General features: G+C 36.7%; 1 protein-coding gene across 1 annotated transcript in view; it reads left to right on the plus strand.

The window, feature by feature from the left end:
- ADGRG6 (adhesion G protein-coupled receptor G6) overlaps positions 1–18,361 on the plus strand; it is a gene marked incomplete at its 5' end in the record, with an annotated part of 128,682 nt that extends 110,321 nt beyond the window's left edge. The window contains 3 exons of the mRNA XM_082669068.1: positions 8,971–9,072; positions 9,712–9,864; positions 15,457–18,361. Coding sequence (XP_082525194.1) covers positions 8,971–9,072; positions 9,712–9,864; positions 15,457–15,635 — 434 coding nt within the window. The 3' untranslated portion in view covers positions 15,636–18,361. The remainder of the gene's footprint in view (positions 1–8,970; positions 9,073–9,711; positions 9,865–15,456) is intronic.
- Positions 18,362–20,354: the final 1,993 nt, after the last annotated feature.

Here is a 20,354-nt window from a genome sequence, read left to right on the forward strand (position 1 = left end):
ACAGAAGACATGATGTCTAAGCCGAAATCTGAAGGATCAATAAGAATTAACTAGGTGAAAGGTGGGAGTAGGAGTGAGGGAAACTGTTTCAGGTAGAGGGCACTTCGTGTGCAAAAAGTTTGCTGTAGTTGGTGATTATAGCACATACTCAAGGCATTAAAAGAAAGACCATATAAGCTGAGAACCCAGAAAGAGCAGGAGAGTAACAGAGCAGTGGGTGTGACACAAAAGGGAGGCAAAGGCTAGACCAGGAGGCTCTCTGTTTTGATCTTCATAAGGGCAATTGGAAGTCCTTGAAAGGTTTTAGGCCTGTGGAATGATATGAGCAGATGCACATTTTGTAAAGATGAAGTTGGATATAATGTAGAGAATGGATTAGAGCAGCCCAATAGAGACTGTAGATGAGAGGCTATTGCAATGGTCCAGGTAAGGTAAGGTGTTTTAGACTATGGTGGGAATGGGGGAGCTAGAGACACATGAGCAGAGTCAAGAGAAATTTAGAAAGTGTGCTACTGCAAAACACTTATCATTGGCTTGGTCATTAAACTCTTATTTTTCTGCAGTGATTAGGATAAGAAAGCTTCATGTTAATGCGATATTGTAGTGAACTGAAGCCTGTCATTATAAGAATTAGCAATGGCTAAAGGTTTATAATGTAATGCAATATTCTGAAACCTACAACTATGCCAAAGTAAATTTTAATCTTCTCAGATTTGGCTTATAATTGAACATCTTAAAATCAGCAAGGTCACAAGTCACCCTGTAGTGTTACAGAGGTGGGACCTGTGAGGACAAGATGTGTTTGAGCAGTGGTGTCAGGGCACGTGTATCAGAGGAGTGGCTTTTGCTAACAGATTTCTTTTCACTTTTGTGTATGTCTTTAAAGATTTTTTTCAAAGATGTTAAAAATCCATTTTATCTTTCAGGATTCTTAGGAATACATGTATGTATGTATGTGTGTGTGTACAAAGACATATACATGTATAACTATGTCAGTACTCATATATTTGTATAGCTTATATATTAAAGTTTATATATGTATTTTTATTTTAGATGTTTTATTTTTGTTTATTTTCAATATGTATTTTTATTTTTATATGAATTTTTATTTTTTAGGTATGCTTATAATTATACAATTTAATTCCAAAAAATCATGGTAACTGGATATGATAAAATTCTTATAGTCTGTGTGGCTCTAACTAAAATTTTACCTACTTGAATAAGCAAATGAAGTCACTCGAATCCAGGCTTAAACCAAGTTTATTATTTTCTAATTTTCCACCGTATATTGCTTTGTTCTTTTTTCTTACCTACTTCATTTGATTGTTATATATTAATCATTTCACTGAATTTTTAATTCTAAGATGAAAAGATAAACATACCTTCTCTTAACGAGGCACAATTATGTTTCTAACTCCTTTTACTACCTTTGCTGCTTTCCCAGGATGAAAGTGACAAATCATTTTATTAGAAATTTTAATTTTTTCTAAAGAATACAACTTGAGAAAATTATATGGTATACAAATTGCTATTCAAAAGAGAACAGATGTTTGATGAAAGTACATCATAATTCACATGCCTGAGAACATTAGCCTGTACTTCAAGAAATATAATGTAATTCGTCCTAAAGAAGTAAAAGGCAATTCTCTGGTTGCTGAGAAGATCTTGGCCAGAGTCCTCTTGGGCATCTGTGTCCCTTGGCGATATTGATGTGTTTGCAGGATTGATTTATTGCTCTGAGATGCAGCCTGTACACATTGCTGCTTAGTATACAAACGATGAACAGTATCTCGGAATGTATATTTTTTTCATTACCGTACAAAAGTATTTGACATTTTTGATTAGATTAGGTTTCTCCAATATAGAGAGAGGTTTAACTCTCTTGACAAGTTCATCAGGATCTAAAGTCTAGCCCCATACTGAGAGCTTAATCTTCAACTTTAGTTTTCCATGCACGTGAAACAATATTGATTGTTTTGGGGGTAGTCAGCCCATCTTCTGTACGTATATATGACAGCATAATACCATGTAGCATATGGTTGTGCAAATAGAAGCTGCAATGGCGAACACAGAAGGGTATCATCAGTCTACTCAGAGGTCATGTATGCCAGTAATTCATTCAGTAACATTAAGATACCCAGAGCAACAGAAATAACATATTTGCATAGTGCATTGTGGTTCACAAAGCCTTTCACACAACATCTGTGATCTAATTCTTGTAGCAAATCTGAAAAGTAGGTCCCAAGAAAAAGGGTATTCGCTCCATTTTACAGATGAAGAAACAGGCTTAGAAGAGTTAATGACTTACCTAAGATCAGTGTAATATTTATAACATAGCATATATGAAAACAGAAAAGCACATTATTAGATGACAAAGCATGAGCCAAAAAAGTAAAACCAATTACTGCCCTTTCAACTTTTTATTTCAAAGTTTCTAGGAAGTGAGTCTCTAAGTCCTTTTAAAAAAATTGTTCATAAATGTACATTTAATGAATAAATGGAAATTTACTCTCTTACCCTTATTCAGCAAAAACCATCTATAGAAATGTATTTATCATTATTATTTTAATCCTATTGGTAAACTAAGAAAATTAAATAAAATGATGGGTTAGGAGCCTCCTGACGGTTAAGCTGGGCCACGATCACATGTACAACACACACGGTGAATCGGCGCCAAGGTAAAGAGATGAACCACCTTTAAACCCGTTAGCATCTGAAATGGCATCATGTTGGCCGAGACATTACACACTGCAAGGAAATAAATTACTCATCTTTTGGCAGAGCATTTTGTGCCACAGAGAAATAATTTTCTAAAGGGCACCTTGTCGAATGAAAGGAGGATTCAAGAGGTTCCCAGAGAGTCATAAACTCTAGAGATTCCCCAGCCCAGCAGCCAGCTGGCTACGTCTGTGTGACAACAAAACAGATGAGCTGTTGGAAGATTTGGACTTGGGCTTGCTGGGAAGCTCAGAAGTTATCTAGATCGTTTTTGTCAAAGATCAGTTATCGAGACCACGTATCCTTTTTTGCCCCAACACCTTCTTTGATTAATTCTTGATTGATTCCATCTCACAGTCTGAAAAGTTATCTATATCTGCAGTCTTCCCCTTCATTGTGTTTCTGGATCTTTATTATCCAGGGTAAGAAAAATCAACTTAGGTCGTTTGTCAGAATGTATCGATGATGAGCCTTGCTGAAAGCGTCAATGGCCCTTGGCTGGTAAAGAACTCATTAGGAAATGAGCACCTAAGTCGTTTGTTTTGTTTTGTTTTCCTTCACCAGACTTCTTGAAAGTGGTTTTGTAGACCAGTAAAAGGACGACAATACATGTTTCCCTGAATTTTACAGTATGGCATTTATTTTCAAATCCAAGGGAAGCTGTTCCTGGGCAGTTTTTAAAAAACTTTTGATAATCGGGCTAGAGATCTGAGAACATCCTTTTGGCTACTTGTTTTACATTTGCTCCACATATTTCTGCCAAAACTCAACCTAAGAGAATGAATTCTATGTGGGAGCCAAATTCCTAGCCAAAATATTGAATGTAAGGATATCTTTATTTTTCCTAAATAAATAGTTAAACAGCTCTTATAAAGACCAAGATTAAACACAAGCCCATACAGTCTGGATATAAAGCCAGTACTTTAGAAGGAAGCTTTTTTTTTTTTCAAACCCACTACTTGACAAGATTTCTCAGAGTGTTTCTCACTCCACATTTAGAGGTTTAGAGCACCCTCTTGGGTGTCCCTTCTCCTTGTCTTTTGAGTCAGGCTCGGCCCCTGGTGTGCTTCTCTAGAAGGGCCTGGCGAGGTGGAATTCCTTATGTTTTCCTTCCTACCAGGACTCACAGACAGGCCCTCTTTCCCACATGCCTGTAACGCCCTTCCTCCATCACAATGGAAAAGGGCATTTATTTTAATTGAGAAAATTGCAAGATTTGCTGAGAATTAAGATATCTTGAATTCATATATTGGTCTAAGTTATTTTTAAAAGTGAGCAGAAACCTCTGGTTGGTGAAAGATGGAGGTTAAAAGAAGGCAAGGGATGAGCAGGTAGAGAACTGGTTAGGATCTGTTCATTTAAAGAAAGTTTAACTTTTTTTTCTTGTTTTAGCATAAAATTTGGGTTTGTATGGGTAAGATAAAGAATCCAAGCAGTTATCAACCTGAAGAAACTATTGCTAAGGAACTGGCTTACATTCATCAGAGCGGTCATTTTCTGGGCTAAAATTCACCCCAAAAGGGCCATTGTGAAACTAGCACAAGCCTGTCAAGATGAAGCAGTGACTTTGCCTCTGATTTCTATCTTTTCAGTCATTTTAGCGTCCAGCTTTTATGGGCAATGTTCCCTACTCCTTGGTCAGTTAAATAAAGCTGTAGGCGCTATGAGGAGTAAAAACCAATTATTCTGGTCCCTGGTCACAGCTTTCCAGAAAACTAGAAGAGCATATTTTTCCAGGTGGTATGAAGAGCCTCTTTGAGGTGCGTGGGTTTATATAAAGATTCTCAAAGGGGAAACATTTGACTGAAATGAGCATTGAAAGAGAGCAGAGCTGGGGATTAGAATCAAACAGATTCCCTTGGATGCCAATGTAAAACTCTTTAAAGTTTTGTGATTTTAAGTGCTGCTCTGGCACCAAAATCTGTAAGTAGATGGAAAAAAAAAAAAACCCTCAAGACTGAAGAGGGACTAGCCCTCTGTTTTTTCACTTTGGCCTCCAAGTGCCCTTGGCTCTCCTGCTGCATTTTCTACTCCTCCTTCTTGCAGTGTTCAGAATTTCTTTCCATACGGCATGTGTGCTCTTCCAGATGTGGATACCTTCCACGTTTCCCACAGCTGAACTCTAAGAGGGATATTTTGTCCTAAAATAATCTTGGGATAATATTTATTGCCAGACTGATTTAAATTCATGTGAAAAGGGCTAGTTACTACAAATAGTAAAATAACCTATTATGAGAATCCTATTCTAATTTAAAATGGAAACATACCTCACGGCTAAAGAATCTGCATAATACCTTGGAATTTTAAAATATATTTATTCCAGAGAATTCTAATTTCTCACGCCTATTATCTGCTTTTGTCCCATAGCATCACAACTCATAGTGGGAGACAGAGCATGTAAATGACTTCGATCAAATAATTTTAGAGGAGATGTATCAGATTTTAAATCTAATTTATATACGTGTCTCTTAAACTTAGTGGATGCCTGTATATTTACAGGTTGCTTAAAAGTAGTCAGTGTCATCTAATGCTATGTAATTATGATACAGAGCAGCACTGCACAATCTAAAAAATTGTTTTATTAAGTCAGTTTTTCTTGGCTTTAACCTCCTCCCATGTGACTGTGGTCAGCATCAGAGCCTCAAAATAATTCACATCTTAATATCCCAGCAAGGCCAAAGGAGCAAATCCAAGAACTAGGTCTCTTCCAGTGTCCTCAAAACACCAGACATATGCTCTGAAGTTTTTCCTCCGATATATATGACATTTATAAAAACTTCTGAGTGTTAAGGGAAACAACATCTAGAAATTTTCAACTTCTGCCTCAGCTAAAAGAAAATCATTTGCTCAGTGTGGGACCCGAGAGCGAGTAATGCCAGGATTGATGCCTTAGAACCAAAGTCCTTAATTGGAGTTTATAATCTTTTACAGCTCTGATACGTGAGTTTGTTAAACAATTGTTTAAGAAACACGTGGTTAGCTATATTTTCAGCTGTAGGACAAAAATACCTCCAACAACAAATTCTGCAAATTCTGTCCCAGTTCACAAAAATAGTCAAGCCAAGGCAAAGGCTTCCTTCTCCAACCACAGACTCCGTCATCTGTAACCTATGATGACGTCATCTCAAGCTTCCATGCCTTCTGCTCTCTTTACTCTGAAACTGCCACCACCTCTTAAAGACTTGAAAGATTCTCAAAGGGAAACCCATCCACATTTTATATATTCTTTGGGTATTCACACTACCCGTGTTACAGAACATGTGTGCTTATTAAAGGGATTTTCTGTGTTAGCAAGCAAGTTAGGGACTTGGGGGTTTGTCCGTGAGGAAGGCTTTGAAAGGCAATCAGATTTAGTCAGAGTGTGAAGATGGGGTCCGAACCCAGTGTCTGTCCTGTACTCCCTGGGAAGGTAGATCCACCTGCAGGTCCTGGTTCTGAGGGGTTTTGAGTGTGGAGCAAAGTCTTTCTCCCACTCTGAGACCTGTCACGTCCGAGCTCCAGGCCAGGCTGCAAGCCGATTTCTTGTCTCCAGCTCTCCCTCCCCAACCCAGCTTCCCGCCTTGTCCATAGCACAGGGACTTTCAGGAGGGGTGTGTGTGGGTGTGTATTTTCTGAATGAATGAAATTTGATTCATATTTATTAGAGCTTTCTTTTAAAATTAGAACTCCCCTATCCTATCTGATATCATCTTAGACAAATAACTAGGTCACTAGGATATATTTTCCTCACTAATTATTTTATTACTAATAAAGTATTATTAGTAATATAATAATAAAATAAGTGTTTTACTTAAATAAATATGTATAAAATTATATAGTAATAATAATAAATAAAATGGTACTATTACTGATTACTAATACTACTTAGGTCATTGAATGCCTTATTTATACTTCTCAGAGGTAAATGTGTTTGAATTTTTTTTTTTTTTTTTTTTTTTTGTGGTACGCGGGCCTCGCTCCGGACGCACAGGCTCAGCGGCCATGGCTCACGGGCCCAGCCGCTCCGCGGCATGTGGGATCTTCCCAGACCGGGGCATGAACCCGCGTCCCCTGCATCAGCAGGCAGATTCTCAACCACTGCGCCACCAGGGAAACCCCTCCCAGGAATGTTTTAATAGGCTAGTTGTCTATTCGAAAGCAGTGACCGAAATTTAGTATTTTCATAATGGCATTCCTCTATGAGTCAACATATGTAATGATTTTCAACCAGTAACTTCATTAGGAATTTATAGAGCACCTTCTAAGAAAGTGTAAGCCCCTACCCCTAAATACATTTAAGGCATTCAGATGTACATGTAAGTATTCAATTAACTCATGTAGAATAGATGAGCGATTAATCATGGTTACTATTCATTCATTCAACAAACATTTATGGAGTTCCCGCTTAGTTCCTGGCATCATTCTGGGAATGGCTAGTACAACACTGGATAGACAAACATCCCTGTGCTCTTGGAGCTTATTATTTACTAGCAAGAGACAGTTAAGCAAAGAAATAAATGAATAAATTAGGAATACAAGAATATCAGGTAATGATCTGTGCTATAGCGAAAATAGGTGTGTGCAAGGGTGTGATCTAAAACATAAAAAATAAAAAGTTGATGATGGCCTTTTTGAGGAGTTAACAATTGATCTGAGGCCTGAATGACAGGTAAGAACCTGTTAGGGAAAGCTTTAAAGGAAGAGCCTTCAAATTATTGGGCAGAAATGAGTTTGATGTGTTTCTTGGAGGGTAATGATGAAGAAGACTCCTGTTTAGAATATCAGGGGTGTGAGATGCAACAAACTGGAGATACAGCCAAATGAAGATGTCCTGCAAGCAGTGTGGGTTGGAATCCTGGTGGTGGTGGTGGGGAGAGAAGGCAATGGGGGCACATATAAAAAGTAATGTATGGTACTTATACAGCATGATTAGTACCTACTAGGACAGTGTAATATAATATAAGAATATTAATTATAATTAATATTAATAAATTATTAATTTATTAATTAATATTAATAAATTATAATATAAGAATATTAATATTAATTAAAAGATTTCCATCTTTTCTACTAGCCGTAGAAAAGATGGAAATCCAGGGCTGAGTCATGGATGTGTCAGCCTTTAAAAGTAAAGCCGAGGGATGTGCTACAGAGACCAGGAAGCAAATTAAGAAGACGCCTAGGAGAAAGTGGTACCAAGAATGTATTTCAAAAATGAGAGAATGGTCAATTGTGTTGAATACTGTTCAGAGATCTAGTAAAAACAGGAATGAAAACTGAGTTAGCAATAGGGAAGTCCCTGTGACCTTCACAAGAGCAGTTGTAGTGGCCTTGTAGCTGTGGATAGTAACCTATTTGAAGCAGGTTGAGAAGAAAAGAAATGAGAAAAGGTAGAGGTGGCGAAAGTTAACCATTTCACGTTGTACTGAGAAAGGGAATGAAGAAGTGGAAGCTGGAAGAAGATTGGGGCTCAAAGGAGAAATTATTTGTTCGATTACTTAAAAGAGAGTTACTAGAATATGCTTGTAAGTAATGGGAATAACCCAAGTATGGAGGAGTAGAGGGAGAAATTGAGGCAGCAAAGGGAGAATAAAAAGGCAGAAGCAAATTCCTTGAAAAGTTAAAAGGGGTTGGCTCCCAAAGCACAAATGACACAATTAGTTTTTGATAGATGCAGGGAGTGACTAAATATGAAGACCACTTGACAATACAGAAATATTTCTGCATTAAAGTACTGAGAAACTAAAGCAGGCCAGGTGGAGCCACATGAATTTGCTGATTTGGACCCATTTTTGACTTGTAAAAATACCACTTTTCTATTGCCCAAACTTACAATAGTATGCTTACATAAAATAGCTTAGAATGTACAAGTTGAAATAGATGATGAGCTCATGGATGTTTTCAGTTTTCTCTTTTTTTCTAAATTTTGTGAAATGTTTTCACATAATTTTAAAACAGATATGAGGGAAATATACATGCCTCTTACATTGAATATTGCCTATTTCAGCTTAGTCTTTAGGTTAAGTCATAACGAATACCAAACAAAACAAAGACAGAATTAGATCCATGTAATCGTTCTAGTTTTATCTGATCCTCCGTGTTCTGTTCTAAAGGATTAAAACATCTACTGCATACCTAAAGATTCCTTAGGCTCTGTTTCTTAGTGATTTGGATGTAAAAAAATTTAAATTAAAATAAATCCATATGTTTCGTAAGGTTTATCTTTAAAAATGTGTCCTTTGGCCTAATTGTTTATATTTTCTTTCATCCCAGGCTTATTTATATTTATCTTCCACTGTGCTATGAAGGAGAATGTTCAGAAGCAGTGGAGACGGCACCTCTGCTGTGGTCGATTTCGATTAGCAGACAACTCAGGTAAAGGAGCATGTTGGTGATCGTTTTCCTTACATCGGAGAGGAGTTAGAAACCTTTGTCATTTTGATTTTCTGTGGTCTGAGCAGCCCAGTCCCAGTGGTAGCAAGTTGAAAAGGCAGTGTATATAGAGATGCTTAGTTGTAGTCTTAGATTATTAGGACTGCAAGAGATCTGAGGACGCTAGGCCTGACCTTCCTACTTTGCAAATGAGGAGCGTGAATTCCAGACAGGTTAAGTGAGTTGCCCAAGGTTTCATGTCTAATTTAACAACTCATATATCCACTATACCATACATACCTTTCCATAATTTTGAAGTCTTTAATTACATTATTAGGCAAAGAGCTCTTTCTCAATATAAAAAATCCCGGAAGAAGAATATTACTTTTTTTTTAACCACCAGTGGTTACTTCTCACCCTTAATATATTAAAGTATAATTTTAAGCATAGGGTCAAAGTAAGAAACGTTTATGTTTCTTCAGGTTGTTATTGTTGACATGTCAGTCTCTTGTGTGAGTCACTGCCAGCGTGTCAGAACGTCTAATGCTCTGGATCAGTTACTTAAATAATGTGGTGATGCTTCTTCAGGGCAGAGTATATTCCCCCTAAAGCAGACTCATGGAGAGATGTCATTTCTTTCAGACTGGAGTAAGACAGCTACCAATATCATCAAGAAGAGTTCTGATAATCTAGGAAAATCTTTGTCCTCAAGCTCCATTGGCTCTAACTCAACCTACCTTACATCCAAGTCTAAATACAGCTCTACCACCTACTTCAAAAGGAATAGCCACACCGGTGAGTCACTCTGGCCATGGTAAAGATGTTCTCTGGGACATCTTTGTGAATATTTTGTCTTTTTAAAAAATATGGCAACCAAAATTGAATCTATATTGCCAGAATATCATTAACTCTGAATATTTTTGTAACTTCATTTGCTTTAAAACTTAATTTTCCTTAAAAGGTATGGTCTCTTGTTTTAAAAAGTTATGTGTTTTTATTTAAAAAGTACAGAAATTGAGTTGTAGATTATTTCAGCATAGTAGGAAAGTTACTTGGCAAGTTGGCAGGGGAACAGAAAGAAATACCATCCAGCTTACATGTTACAGTTAAGACTTAAGTCCTTTGAAATATATACAAATATAAAATCATAATGTTGTACACCTAAAACTAATATAATGATATATGTCAATTATTCCTCAGTCAAAAGAGAAAAAAATACCTAAGTCCTTAACCATTGGAAGAGTTATTGGCAATTGCTCTTCAAATCACTGACTAAGTATGAAATAGGGAGCATCATACTTGGAAGGTGATACAGGATGGTGAGAAACACCGTGTCTTTGTTCATCTACTGAATCTTCATGATATTTACAATGATCACACTTTCTGACACTGAGCATGTATAGGAACAATCCTGAAGACAGTGTGCAAATACAGGCAGACCTTGGACATACTGTGAATTTGGTTTCAGACCACTATAATAAAGCGAGTATTGCAATAGAGTCACACAAAGTTTTTGGTTTCCCAGTGCCTATAAAAATTATGTTTACACTATACTGCAGTCTATTAAGTGTACAATACAATTATGTCAAAAAATGTACACACCTTAATTTTAAAAAGTACTTCATTGCTAAAAAAAAATGCTTATCCTGTCATCTGACCACACAGGGTTGCCACAAAACTTCAATTTATAAAAACTATAATTTATAAAAAATATAAAGAAGATGTGGCACATATATACAATATAATATTACTCAGCCATAAAAAAAATGAAATTGAATTATTTGTAGTGAGGTGGATTGACCTAGAGTCTGTCATACAGAGAGATTAAGTCAGAAAGAGAAAAACAGATACCGTATGCTAACACATATATATGGAATCTAAAAAAAGAAAAAAAAGATTCTGATGAACCTAGGGGCAGGACAGGAATAAAGACGCAGACGTAGAGAATGGACTCAAGGACACGGGGAGGGGGAAGGGTAAGCTGGGACAAGTGAGAGAGTAGCATTGACATATATACACTACCAAATGTAAAATAGATAGCTAGTGGGAAGCAGCCGCATAGCACAGGGAGATCAGCTCAGTGCTTTGTGACCACCTAGAGGGGTGGGATAGGGAGGGTGGGAGGGAGACGCAAAAGGGAGGAGATATGGGGAATATATGTATATGCATAGCGGATTCACTTTGTTATACAGCAGAAACTAACACAACATTGTAAAGCAATTATACTCCAATACAGATGTTAAAAAAAATACTTTATGAAAGAAGGAAGCAAAAAAAAAACAACTGTAATCTATGAAGGACAACAAAGTGAAGTGAAATAAAATGACATAAGCCTGTGAAGACTATTTTGCAGTCCTTGATAGCCAGTGAGCAGTGTGAAAAGGTGTAATCCTTTAATAATTTCAACTGAAAATAGCAGAAATGCTACTTTTAAATACTAATTAAACCTCGAGCAATCAGCTCTCAACACTCAGCATCCAGTACTTTCCTAATTAAAGATGATTCTAAAAGGATAATGGAAATAAATTTTGTATTTGTTTAGCTAATTAATGTAGGCAAAGGCGAATGACACCAAAAAGATTCATATTTAGCTTTTTGCAGGCAGAGAGTGATTTGTGCATTGTGTCTATAAATGTTCACATTGCAAACATTTGAATTTCAAATGACCCGTATGTACATTTGAATCCTTCCACATGTCCTTGCTTGTGCCACTAGGGTCCCCACTGCCTGGGATTCAAGATAGCACTGTGGAAAAAAAGTATGAATGTTTACTGAGGTTTTTAATTCCAAGGTTAAGTAAAGAAAGATCTGAAAACTTGGAGCAGCTTAGTACAGCAGTTTTTAAAGTTTCTTGGAGTCAGGGACATTTTGGGGAATTGAATAAAAGCTGTGGACTCTCTTCCAGCCTTTGAGTGCAGGCTTTGAGTCCTGCACACAAACAGTTTTGCCTAAAATTAAGAGGTCTGTGCACTCCTGCTCGAAACACCTGTGTAAGAAAATTAATAACAGGTATATAGTCTGAGATAGATAATTCTACCTAATTGGTAGTTCCCTGGCACAAAACATCTTGTACAGTTGACTCTTGAACAACACAGGTTTGAACTGTACAGGTCCACTTAAACACAGACTTTTTTCAGTAGTAAAAACAACAAATAGTAGTACATGATCTGCAGTTGGCTGAATACATGGATACAGAACTGCAGCTACAGAGGAACCTCAGACACAGAGGGTCAACTGTAAATTATACTCAGATTTTCAACTGTGCAGGAGGGTCAGTGCCCTTAACCCTTGCCATTGTTCAAGGCTCAACTGTACTTATAATAAGTGAACTTTTTACTTTATTTAATCAGCCTTAAAATCAGATACTCATTTTGTTTCCCCTTCTAAAATGCAAATACTTAATGCATTGTAAGTCAGTTGTGAATGAATAGGAATTAGACCAATTGAATTGTTTTCCTCTTAACACAGCTAATAGTTGACCTAAAGAACCACTATTAAAAGGCGAAAGAAGAAAACAAAGTACATAATTTGGAACAGAGGACATTTTGGAAGTATTAAAATATTTGGAAATAGTAAGCATCATGGGGAAAACTGACTAGAAGATAAAATGAATTGCAGAAATGGGGGTACCTAAGGAAAACTTAACTATTTCAAAATCTTGTGTATTTTTTTTTTTTTAAGAATTCATTAATGTTTTTCTGTTTCTTTTAAAATCCTTGGGGTTAAATGGGTTTTTGTCAACAAGTATAAGGATGTAGTCAGCTGTATGACGTTACTTCCACGGTATAATAAATTCTAGTTTCCGATCAGCTGACGTACAAACGGTCTTCTGCGAGCTAGCCAGTTCTCAGTGAAACTGCTGACGTTCTTGGGTCACTCAGGGTGTGCAAAAAGTCACTGCATAGCATCATGGATATCTAGATGGTTTATTTCTTGGCATTGATTCATATGTTTATGGTGTAGATAATGTCTTCTAAGAGCATTCCTTCAACAAAAGTGGATCATTCAGGTAAACTTTTATTACTTCTTTGAATGCATGAATTTTTTGCAAGGTAGTAAGAGAATACTTGCATGGATTAAACTAAGACTCTTGCCGCACCAGCAAAGTTGCTTGTTCTTTACAATACTTCTCAGCTAGCACAAGGAAATTCCTGCACTGAGCTGGAGTTTCTGAAATTTCAAATGGTCCTGTGCTGTGCTGGCTCTTCTCTGCATGGGGGTGTCTGCAAGCCGCTCCTTCTAGGAAATGTACCATGCTCTGGAGTTAGTGGGTCACATTACCAGGTAAAATAATGAAAAAAAAAAAGCAGTACTTGAGAGGTTTGTTATAGAACAGAGTGAAATTCTTTACTTTTTCGCTGCTCTTATGAATTACTGGATATGTCACAGTACATTCACAGAAGTCATAAAAGAGAAATTGTCGATTCCAAGCCTGCTTTTTGAGGACTTTTTTCTGCTTGAAATTTAAGCATAGGTGAAATAATAGTTCATTTCCCTAGCCCCTGGTTTTCAAACTTGCAGCCATAATCAAAATCTATATTATCCACCATATAATAGCTACCCAGAGGACTGGGAATAGCATATATGTTGAAATACAAACCTTGCTCAGAATTTTACCTACTTAGATGGTGAAGACCCAGAAAATTGGGTCACGTATTTGGAATGGAGCTGGTCAAAATCTCTAAAAAGAATGTGACCCTGGAAGTTGTCAGCGAAGCAGAGTGATTGTATCCTTGAAGTTTCTTTGAGGATGTGTGGCTTTCTAAAAACATCAAGTACAAATTGTTCATTATTGAGATTTCAGTCAATAGAAAAATTCCCAACAGAAAACCAATGGCTAGTGAACGTATGAACTGAAGGAAAGCACAGAATCAATCAGCTTGCTGAGAGCCGAATGGGGAGGGGGCCTTATAAAATGCCTCCCTGAGCTTTTTTCTCACCAATCCTGGGACATGATCATTCCACCGTGCTTCGGTCTGCCCACTCTTCGCAAAGGCCATCTGTTCTCTCTTGCTTCCTTTAGTGGGATAGACACTCCATTTTCTATTTTAGCCTTCATTTTATTTAGTGTCTGCTCCAACACCAAGACCACACTTGAACAATCTGAGCCGTTTCCAAAGACAACAGATAAAATGATGATGGCTTTTACCAATTATTGAGGATTTTTAATGTTATGTCACTTACTGGGTCAAACTTACTCAAAATATAAAACACCTAGAGTGAACATTCCAATTTTTCAGCCATGATTCCTAGAAGCAGGTTTTCATGATAGAGTTTTTGCCTCTTCCACAGTGAATAGAAAAGATACAACTGTAGGGAACTGAGGACTTTGTAGAAGGTCATTTGCTCTTTCATTGATGTGAAATCTCTGTAGTTAATGTTAAGACAGCATTTTTCTCCAAAATGTGGAAAGCAGATACCTACAAGATACATGAAGACAGCCGTATGTATTTGTAGATAATAGTGCTTAGCTGAGTTTCAGGGCACTAGCTGTATCACTTTTAGAAAGCTTTGGGTCTAGGAAAATAATATTTAAATATGTGATATTGGAAAATTCAGAACAGAAACATATTTAGCAGTCCTTTATTGCTATCAATTGCTCTGATATTAGTGCTGCCAGCAATAACATCATTCTGAGACTGTAGCATAGTTAAAGAAAATATATACTTAAAATATTTCTGATAAAGATAATTTTGATTTTTATAATTTAAAAATAATTAATAAAAGATACCTTTTTTCTATATTGCAATCATTTCACAGGTTTTTTCCATGAGAAAATGTGTTCAAAATAGCCTTTATTTTTTTTTATTCACTTGTCTTTTCCAAAATTCTTTAAATTATATTTTATTAAAAATTGTATTATGAAAAGTGTCAAACATATGAAAAATAGAGAGGATAATATAATGAATCTCCTTGTTCATATCAACTCATAGCCACCTACACATTTTCCCCTCCATGTATTATTTTGAAAACATATCATAGACATCATATCATTTCTTCCACAGATATTTCAGCACCTTTTAATTCATTTGTTATATAATCTGTTACTACCTTGTTTGATTGATTTGCCACATATATTTTTGCAGTAATTTTCTGATTATTCTATTCACTGGCTCTTTGAAAAATACCACTTACAAGAATATTTCTTAAAACAACTCCCAACACAAATTACTAGATGGCACATTAACATTCTTTCATATGCAAGGATGCGCTTTGAAGATGAAAAACATGACATTTTAGTGCTGCCTATTACCTAAACTAAGAAAGAACCAGAGCTTCATTTCCTTTGTGATCTTCTTTAATGTGCAAAAGAGCATCCAGAACGTTAGCCCTTAGGCATGTCACCAGCTCATTTTGTAGCCTAATTTCTTGTATCATTTCTTGCAGACAATGCTCCCATGGACAAGTCCTCATCAAAACTGACCCATGCTGTTGGAGAACAAACATCAATCATCCCTGTCCATCAGGTCATTGATAAGGTCAAGGGTTATTGCAATGCTCATTCAGATAATTTCTATAAAAATATTATCATGTCAGACACCTTCAGCCACAGCACAAAGTTTTAATATCTTTAATATAAGGAAGAGACATCAGTCTGCAGCAACGTGAAGATGTGCAAGCTGTGAAAACTCTGACTAGCAGATGTAAACGTGGTATTACCTAGGTAACTGCATATATATGAAGAATGTGTTTTGTGAAGAAGGCTTTTGTGAAATTCAAAATCTGTCTTTTCAGTGTATTTCTTCCATGGGGGAGTTTCCACCATCACTCAACTTCAGTACTAAGAGCAGCACTCAGTAGCCACAGGGATAGGATTTTTTTAACTATATGATTGAATGGATCAATCAGAACTTGGGCTGTGGGGTGGAATAGTAAAATTAGAGGGCAAGGGACAGGCCGAGCTTGGGACAAGCCCTAGTTTAGAGCTCATTCACACCCCACATAATAATTAGATTTGGATATGGCCACCTGCTCCATCATCTTTCTCTGCAATCAAAAGCATACTAATATTTATAACTATCTCAGATGCCCGCAGGTCCCATCTCAGTGCTGGTTTCTATGAATGCATTAGCATTTCCTCTTTTTAAATGAAATTTCAACCACAGATACAAAAGAGTATTTAATGTCTGACTCAAAGTTTAGAAAGGAATTTTTTCTCCTTATCTCAGATGTTTAACCCTGAAGACCACAACATGCTTAAGAAAGAAAGAATTCCCCAAATTTTGACCTAGTTAATAAGAGGCCATGTTATTTCACTTATCCTATTCAAGACACAAGGCTTAAGCATCATCATTAATTATAATTTAGTCCTATACATTTGAATCAAGTTTAGTGTTGATGTTCCATTAGAGTGGAGCTCCCGGGAGCTGAAGAATGACCCTCTTACACCTCTGCTTTTGCTGCTCTACTGTACATTGAGCTGCGGGCTCATGGGAGGAATGCAGATTTCCATTAGGCATGCCGTGTACAGTAGTCTCTCCCTTTTGGGAAAAACAACCATTGAGACTCTATGGTCTTGTCTTTGCTCCAGAGACTTTTTAAGACATTTCCATTTGCACAAATGAAAAGCCTCTTACTTCCTCTTTCCAGAGTTTTGTTCCAAAGAATATAAACTGAGACTTACGTGGGTGACTTATCATAATCAAAATAATTTATAATTGTGTGGGTCTACGTTTGCCAGTCTGCAAACTATTTGTACATAAGTCCTCTGATTATAAGAGCCAGAGGAGGTCTGGCAAGACAGATGGGGTGTTATTTATGGATTAGGTCTCTGCATATAAGCCATGCATAATATTAAGCAGCTTAACCTAACTATCAAACTGTCCTGAGGAATATGTTTGCTAGTGAATGTGTAAGAGACCACATTTTAATTGTTCTTAAATGATGGACTCATATCCAGTTTCTTAGAAATCGGTCTCAGTACATGCTGTACCTTTACATTTGCTCTAGGTTATCTGAGATGTTTCAGGTTCTGGGAGGTGGCAGCCTAAGTGATGAGAAGATGAGACATTCTGGCAGAACCAAACTGCTTAAAGGCAGAAACCAGACTGAGCACCTGGGGACCTTTCTCTCTGTGCAGGAAGCAGGTAGCTCTCAGTCTGAAACATAGGAAAGCTTTCAGGCTATGCAGCAAACAAGGGGCCTCTCAGCTTTTGCTGATCTTCAATCCTGAAGCTTTTGGCCAGACTTAAAGGGATGATAATGGGTTTTCATACTGTTCCATTTTGTAGCATCCTGGAACACTGTTCTGGAAGACAGGAGCATTGCCCAGCTTGGCCTTCACAGGGGAGGGGTGTAGGTAGTAGGAAAGGATAGTAAATCTAAGGTCACCAAGACCCTACAGTAGAGCCATGTCCTTTTCTCTAGGCATCTATATTAACAGGCTGCTTATTTGGGCAGAGGTTACATCTAGGTGAAAATTAACCTTAAATAGTCACAGAATCTTCATATACTTTCCCCCAAGCCTTAGAGATGGTAGAATTTAATTAGCTTTCGACTGTGAGATTTCTACCCAAAGTGCTTATTCAGTTAAAAGTAATTAAGAGATAGCTTTAAAAATAGCTTTGATTTCTACTTGTATTCATCCAGATCTGGGAAAACTTTTTTTTTTTTCAAATTTGACAACAATATCAGCTCCACTTTATAAATTTCCAGTAATCAGGTAAGGAAAGAAACAATGGATAAACAGCTGAATAGAAACATTTGCAAGTGGATTTAAAAGACTGAGTCAAATTCTACCCTCAGTTCTGCGCATGTAGTGCTCACTTTCATCTAGCCCCGCATGAGAGCAGAAACACAGGAATCTAGCTGTGGAGCCAAAATTTAGTTTAGCTTAACTTTGAGAATAATATCAATTTAGACTCTCTGGGGTATTTTTGGTTGTTTTTATTTTCTTTTTTTTTAACATTATGTTAGAGTCAGTCTAAGATCTTGAGATATTTTCCATTGCTGTCACGATGACTTGCATTGTAAAGCTTTTATTTGTTCAATGTTGACGTAGACTCTTTTGTATATATTTATTTATTTGTGTTTATAAATGTGAGCTTGTTTTATATCTTACATTTATATTGCCTGGCTTTGTTCTTTTAATTAACTTTTTATCAGAGAGACTGTATATATTTTTTTCTAAATACTTTGTGAAATAGTTTTCTGTAGCAGTATCTCTGAATTTGATGAATAAAAAGTGACTGTGAGTGCAAATTAGAATTAGTAGTAAGAAGCTACTATACCTGATTTGCCATTTTACTCAAATAGAAAATGTTTTTCAAATAAATACTTATGTTGTTTGTGATCCAAATTATTCAATTCCTTTATGAGTGAACGTTTTTATTTCTGACTCTTAAATAGGAAAAGATTATTTGACAACTGGAAAATAACCTGGCAGCAATTAAGCTAGTGACATGGGGCTACTTTGCCAAAACGCTAAAAATGAATATTTTAGAAAGATTCAGTTCACTGGGGATTAATGCATTTTGAAGTTCTTAGATTTTCTTAAGATGACTGATGCAAAGCCAAGCTCTGTGGCAAATTAAAAGCAATGTAGGTTTCCTTTTTGGGAAGTCTTCAGCATCTTGAAAGGGAAACAAATCAATAATACTACATAGAAGTTAGGTCATGGGATTTTTTTTTCACATTTATAGGAGGCTTAGAAAATGACAGAATTTAGCCAACTTGACTTGCATGAGTAGAACAGAACCTCCTCCCTTCCTTTTGCTGTGATTAGTTAGGATAACTCTCTTCTGCAGAGAGCCAAGGCCCACTCTGGCTCACGGCCCTACCCAGTGCTAAGCTGTGAGGCTTGTTGGCTGGTCACTGCTCACTCAGGTCTTCTGAGCCAACATTCACAACTCCTGGCCAAGCCGTGTTAGGAAAACAGGCAAACATTTGCTGAAGCTTCATTTGCAGTTACATACAGCAGGTTAAAGCTGAGGGAGCAGCAGTGAGAAGTAGGTGGGAAACACTTATTTGATTTGCAGGCTGACCTGTGTTTGTAGTAGTTTGAAATCTGAAGGAATTGGGCTTTGTAAATACCGTGTTTTGGAAGAATGCCCGTGTTTCCAGTCGAGTAACAATCTATTTTTCTTGTATAGAAGCACTAAATCTCTCTCCCTCTTTCTGTCCCCCTCCCTCCCCTTCTCTGTCTACCTCCCCCCAACTTTCCTGCTTTTCTTCACTTCTTCCCTTTCTCTCTTCCTTCCCTCCCTCTTCATATCGAGGAAGAATACTTAACCGTTTTCTTTTTATGCTTCCCTAGAGAAAAAATAAGAATAAATGTGAAGGTGCAAGGGTGAGGATGATGAGAATTACAGGGACAGGGTTAGCCCTGGCAAAGAGAAGAGGCATAGCTTTCTTCTGAGTTTGAGGGACAGGTTATGAGATGAGCAAGGAGGTATAGAGGGGCTGATAGTGAGGCAGTGTTGAATTTCCTGATTTTTATCAATTAAAATAATTAGAGGCTCACTTCACAAGTTGGGTATTGTAAGGGCGGTAGTATCAGGATGGGGATATGAATAAAATTAAAATTTGAAACAACCTTACGGGGAATGCAAATCCTTGGCTAAATTAATTCAAATAAGCTGGTAAATGGCGTTTGCCCTTAGAGTAGCTTTTGCAAGTACATTCTCCAAATCATCTTATTAAAATTTTTTATTTGGTGTGTTTTGAAAAAGTAGTTTATTTCAAGTTCATAACCAAACATTTAATATTCTAAAGTCTCAAACCTTATTGATTTATCTTAAACATTTGAGAATAATTGGATGACAAATGATTGCACACTTACCCCACAATCTTTTTAATCTTTTAAGTTACATCTTCTGGTTGGCTTATTTTCATCATGAATTAATTTAAATGATTTTTATAAATTCAGGATATCAGTGAGAATAGAACATTTGATATTCACATTAAATACAATTTAATATTGATATATATAGTCACACCGTGTGAGAAAATAACACAATAATAGCAAAATAAAGTGTTTAAGTACTCTAAGAACAAAAGAAAGATCTCCAGAGCACCACAGGATTTTCCTCCTTCATCGTCCTAAAGTTCAATCAATCAACCAAGGATATTAAGTGACGACAACCCTGTAACCTTCCTACGAGGAGTTCACTGGCCTGAACTGACAGATCTGACACATTTGAAACTATTTTAACTAAAAAAAAATCAGTTTATCTGTAAAGCTCTGAAATGTAATCATTACTGCCAAATTAGAGCTAATACATCGTCTCCCATAATACTGTTAAGAGCAATAAATGGTTCCTGCAATGTCTAGCACACTTGAACGT

The sequence above is a fragment of the Grampus griseus genome (assembly GCF_964374135.1).
Source record: "Grampus griseus genome assembly, chromosome: 13".
Taxonomy (NCBI): domain Eukaryota; kingdom Metazoa; phylum Chordata; class Mammalia; order Artiodactyla; family Delphinidae; genus Grampus; species Grampus griseus.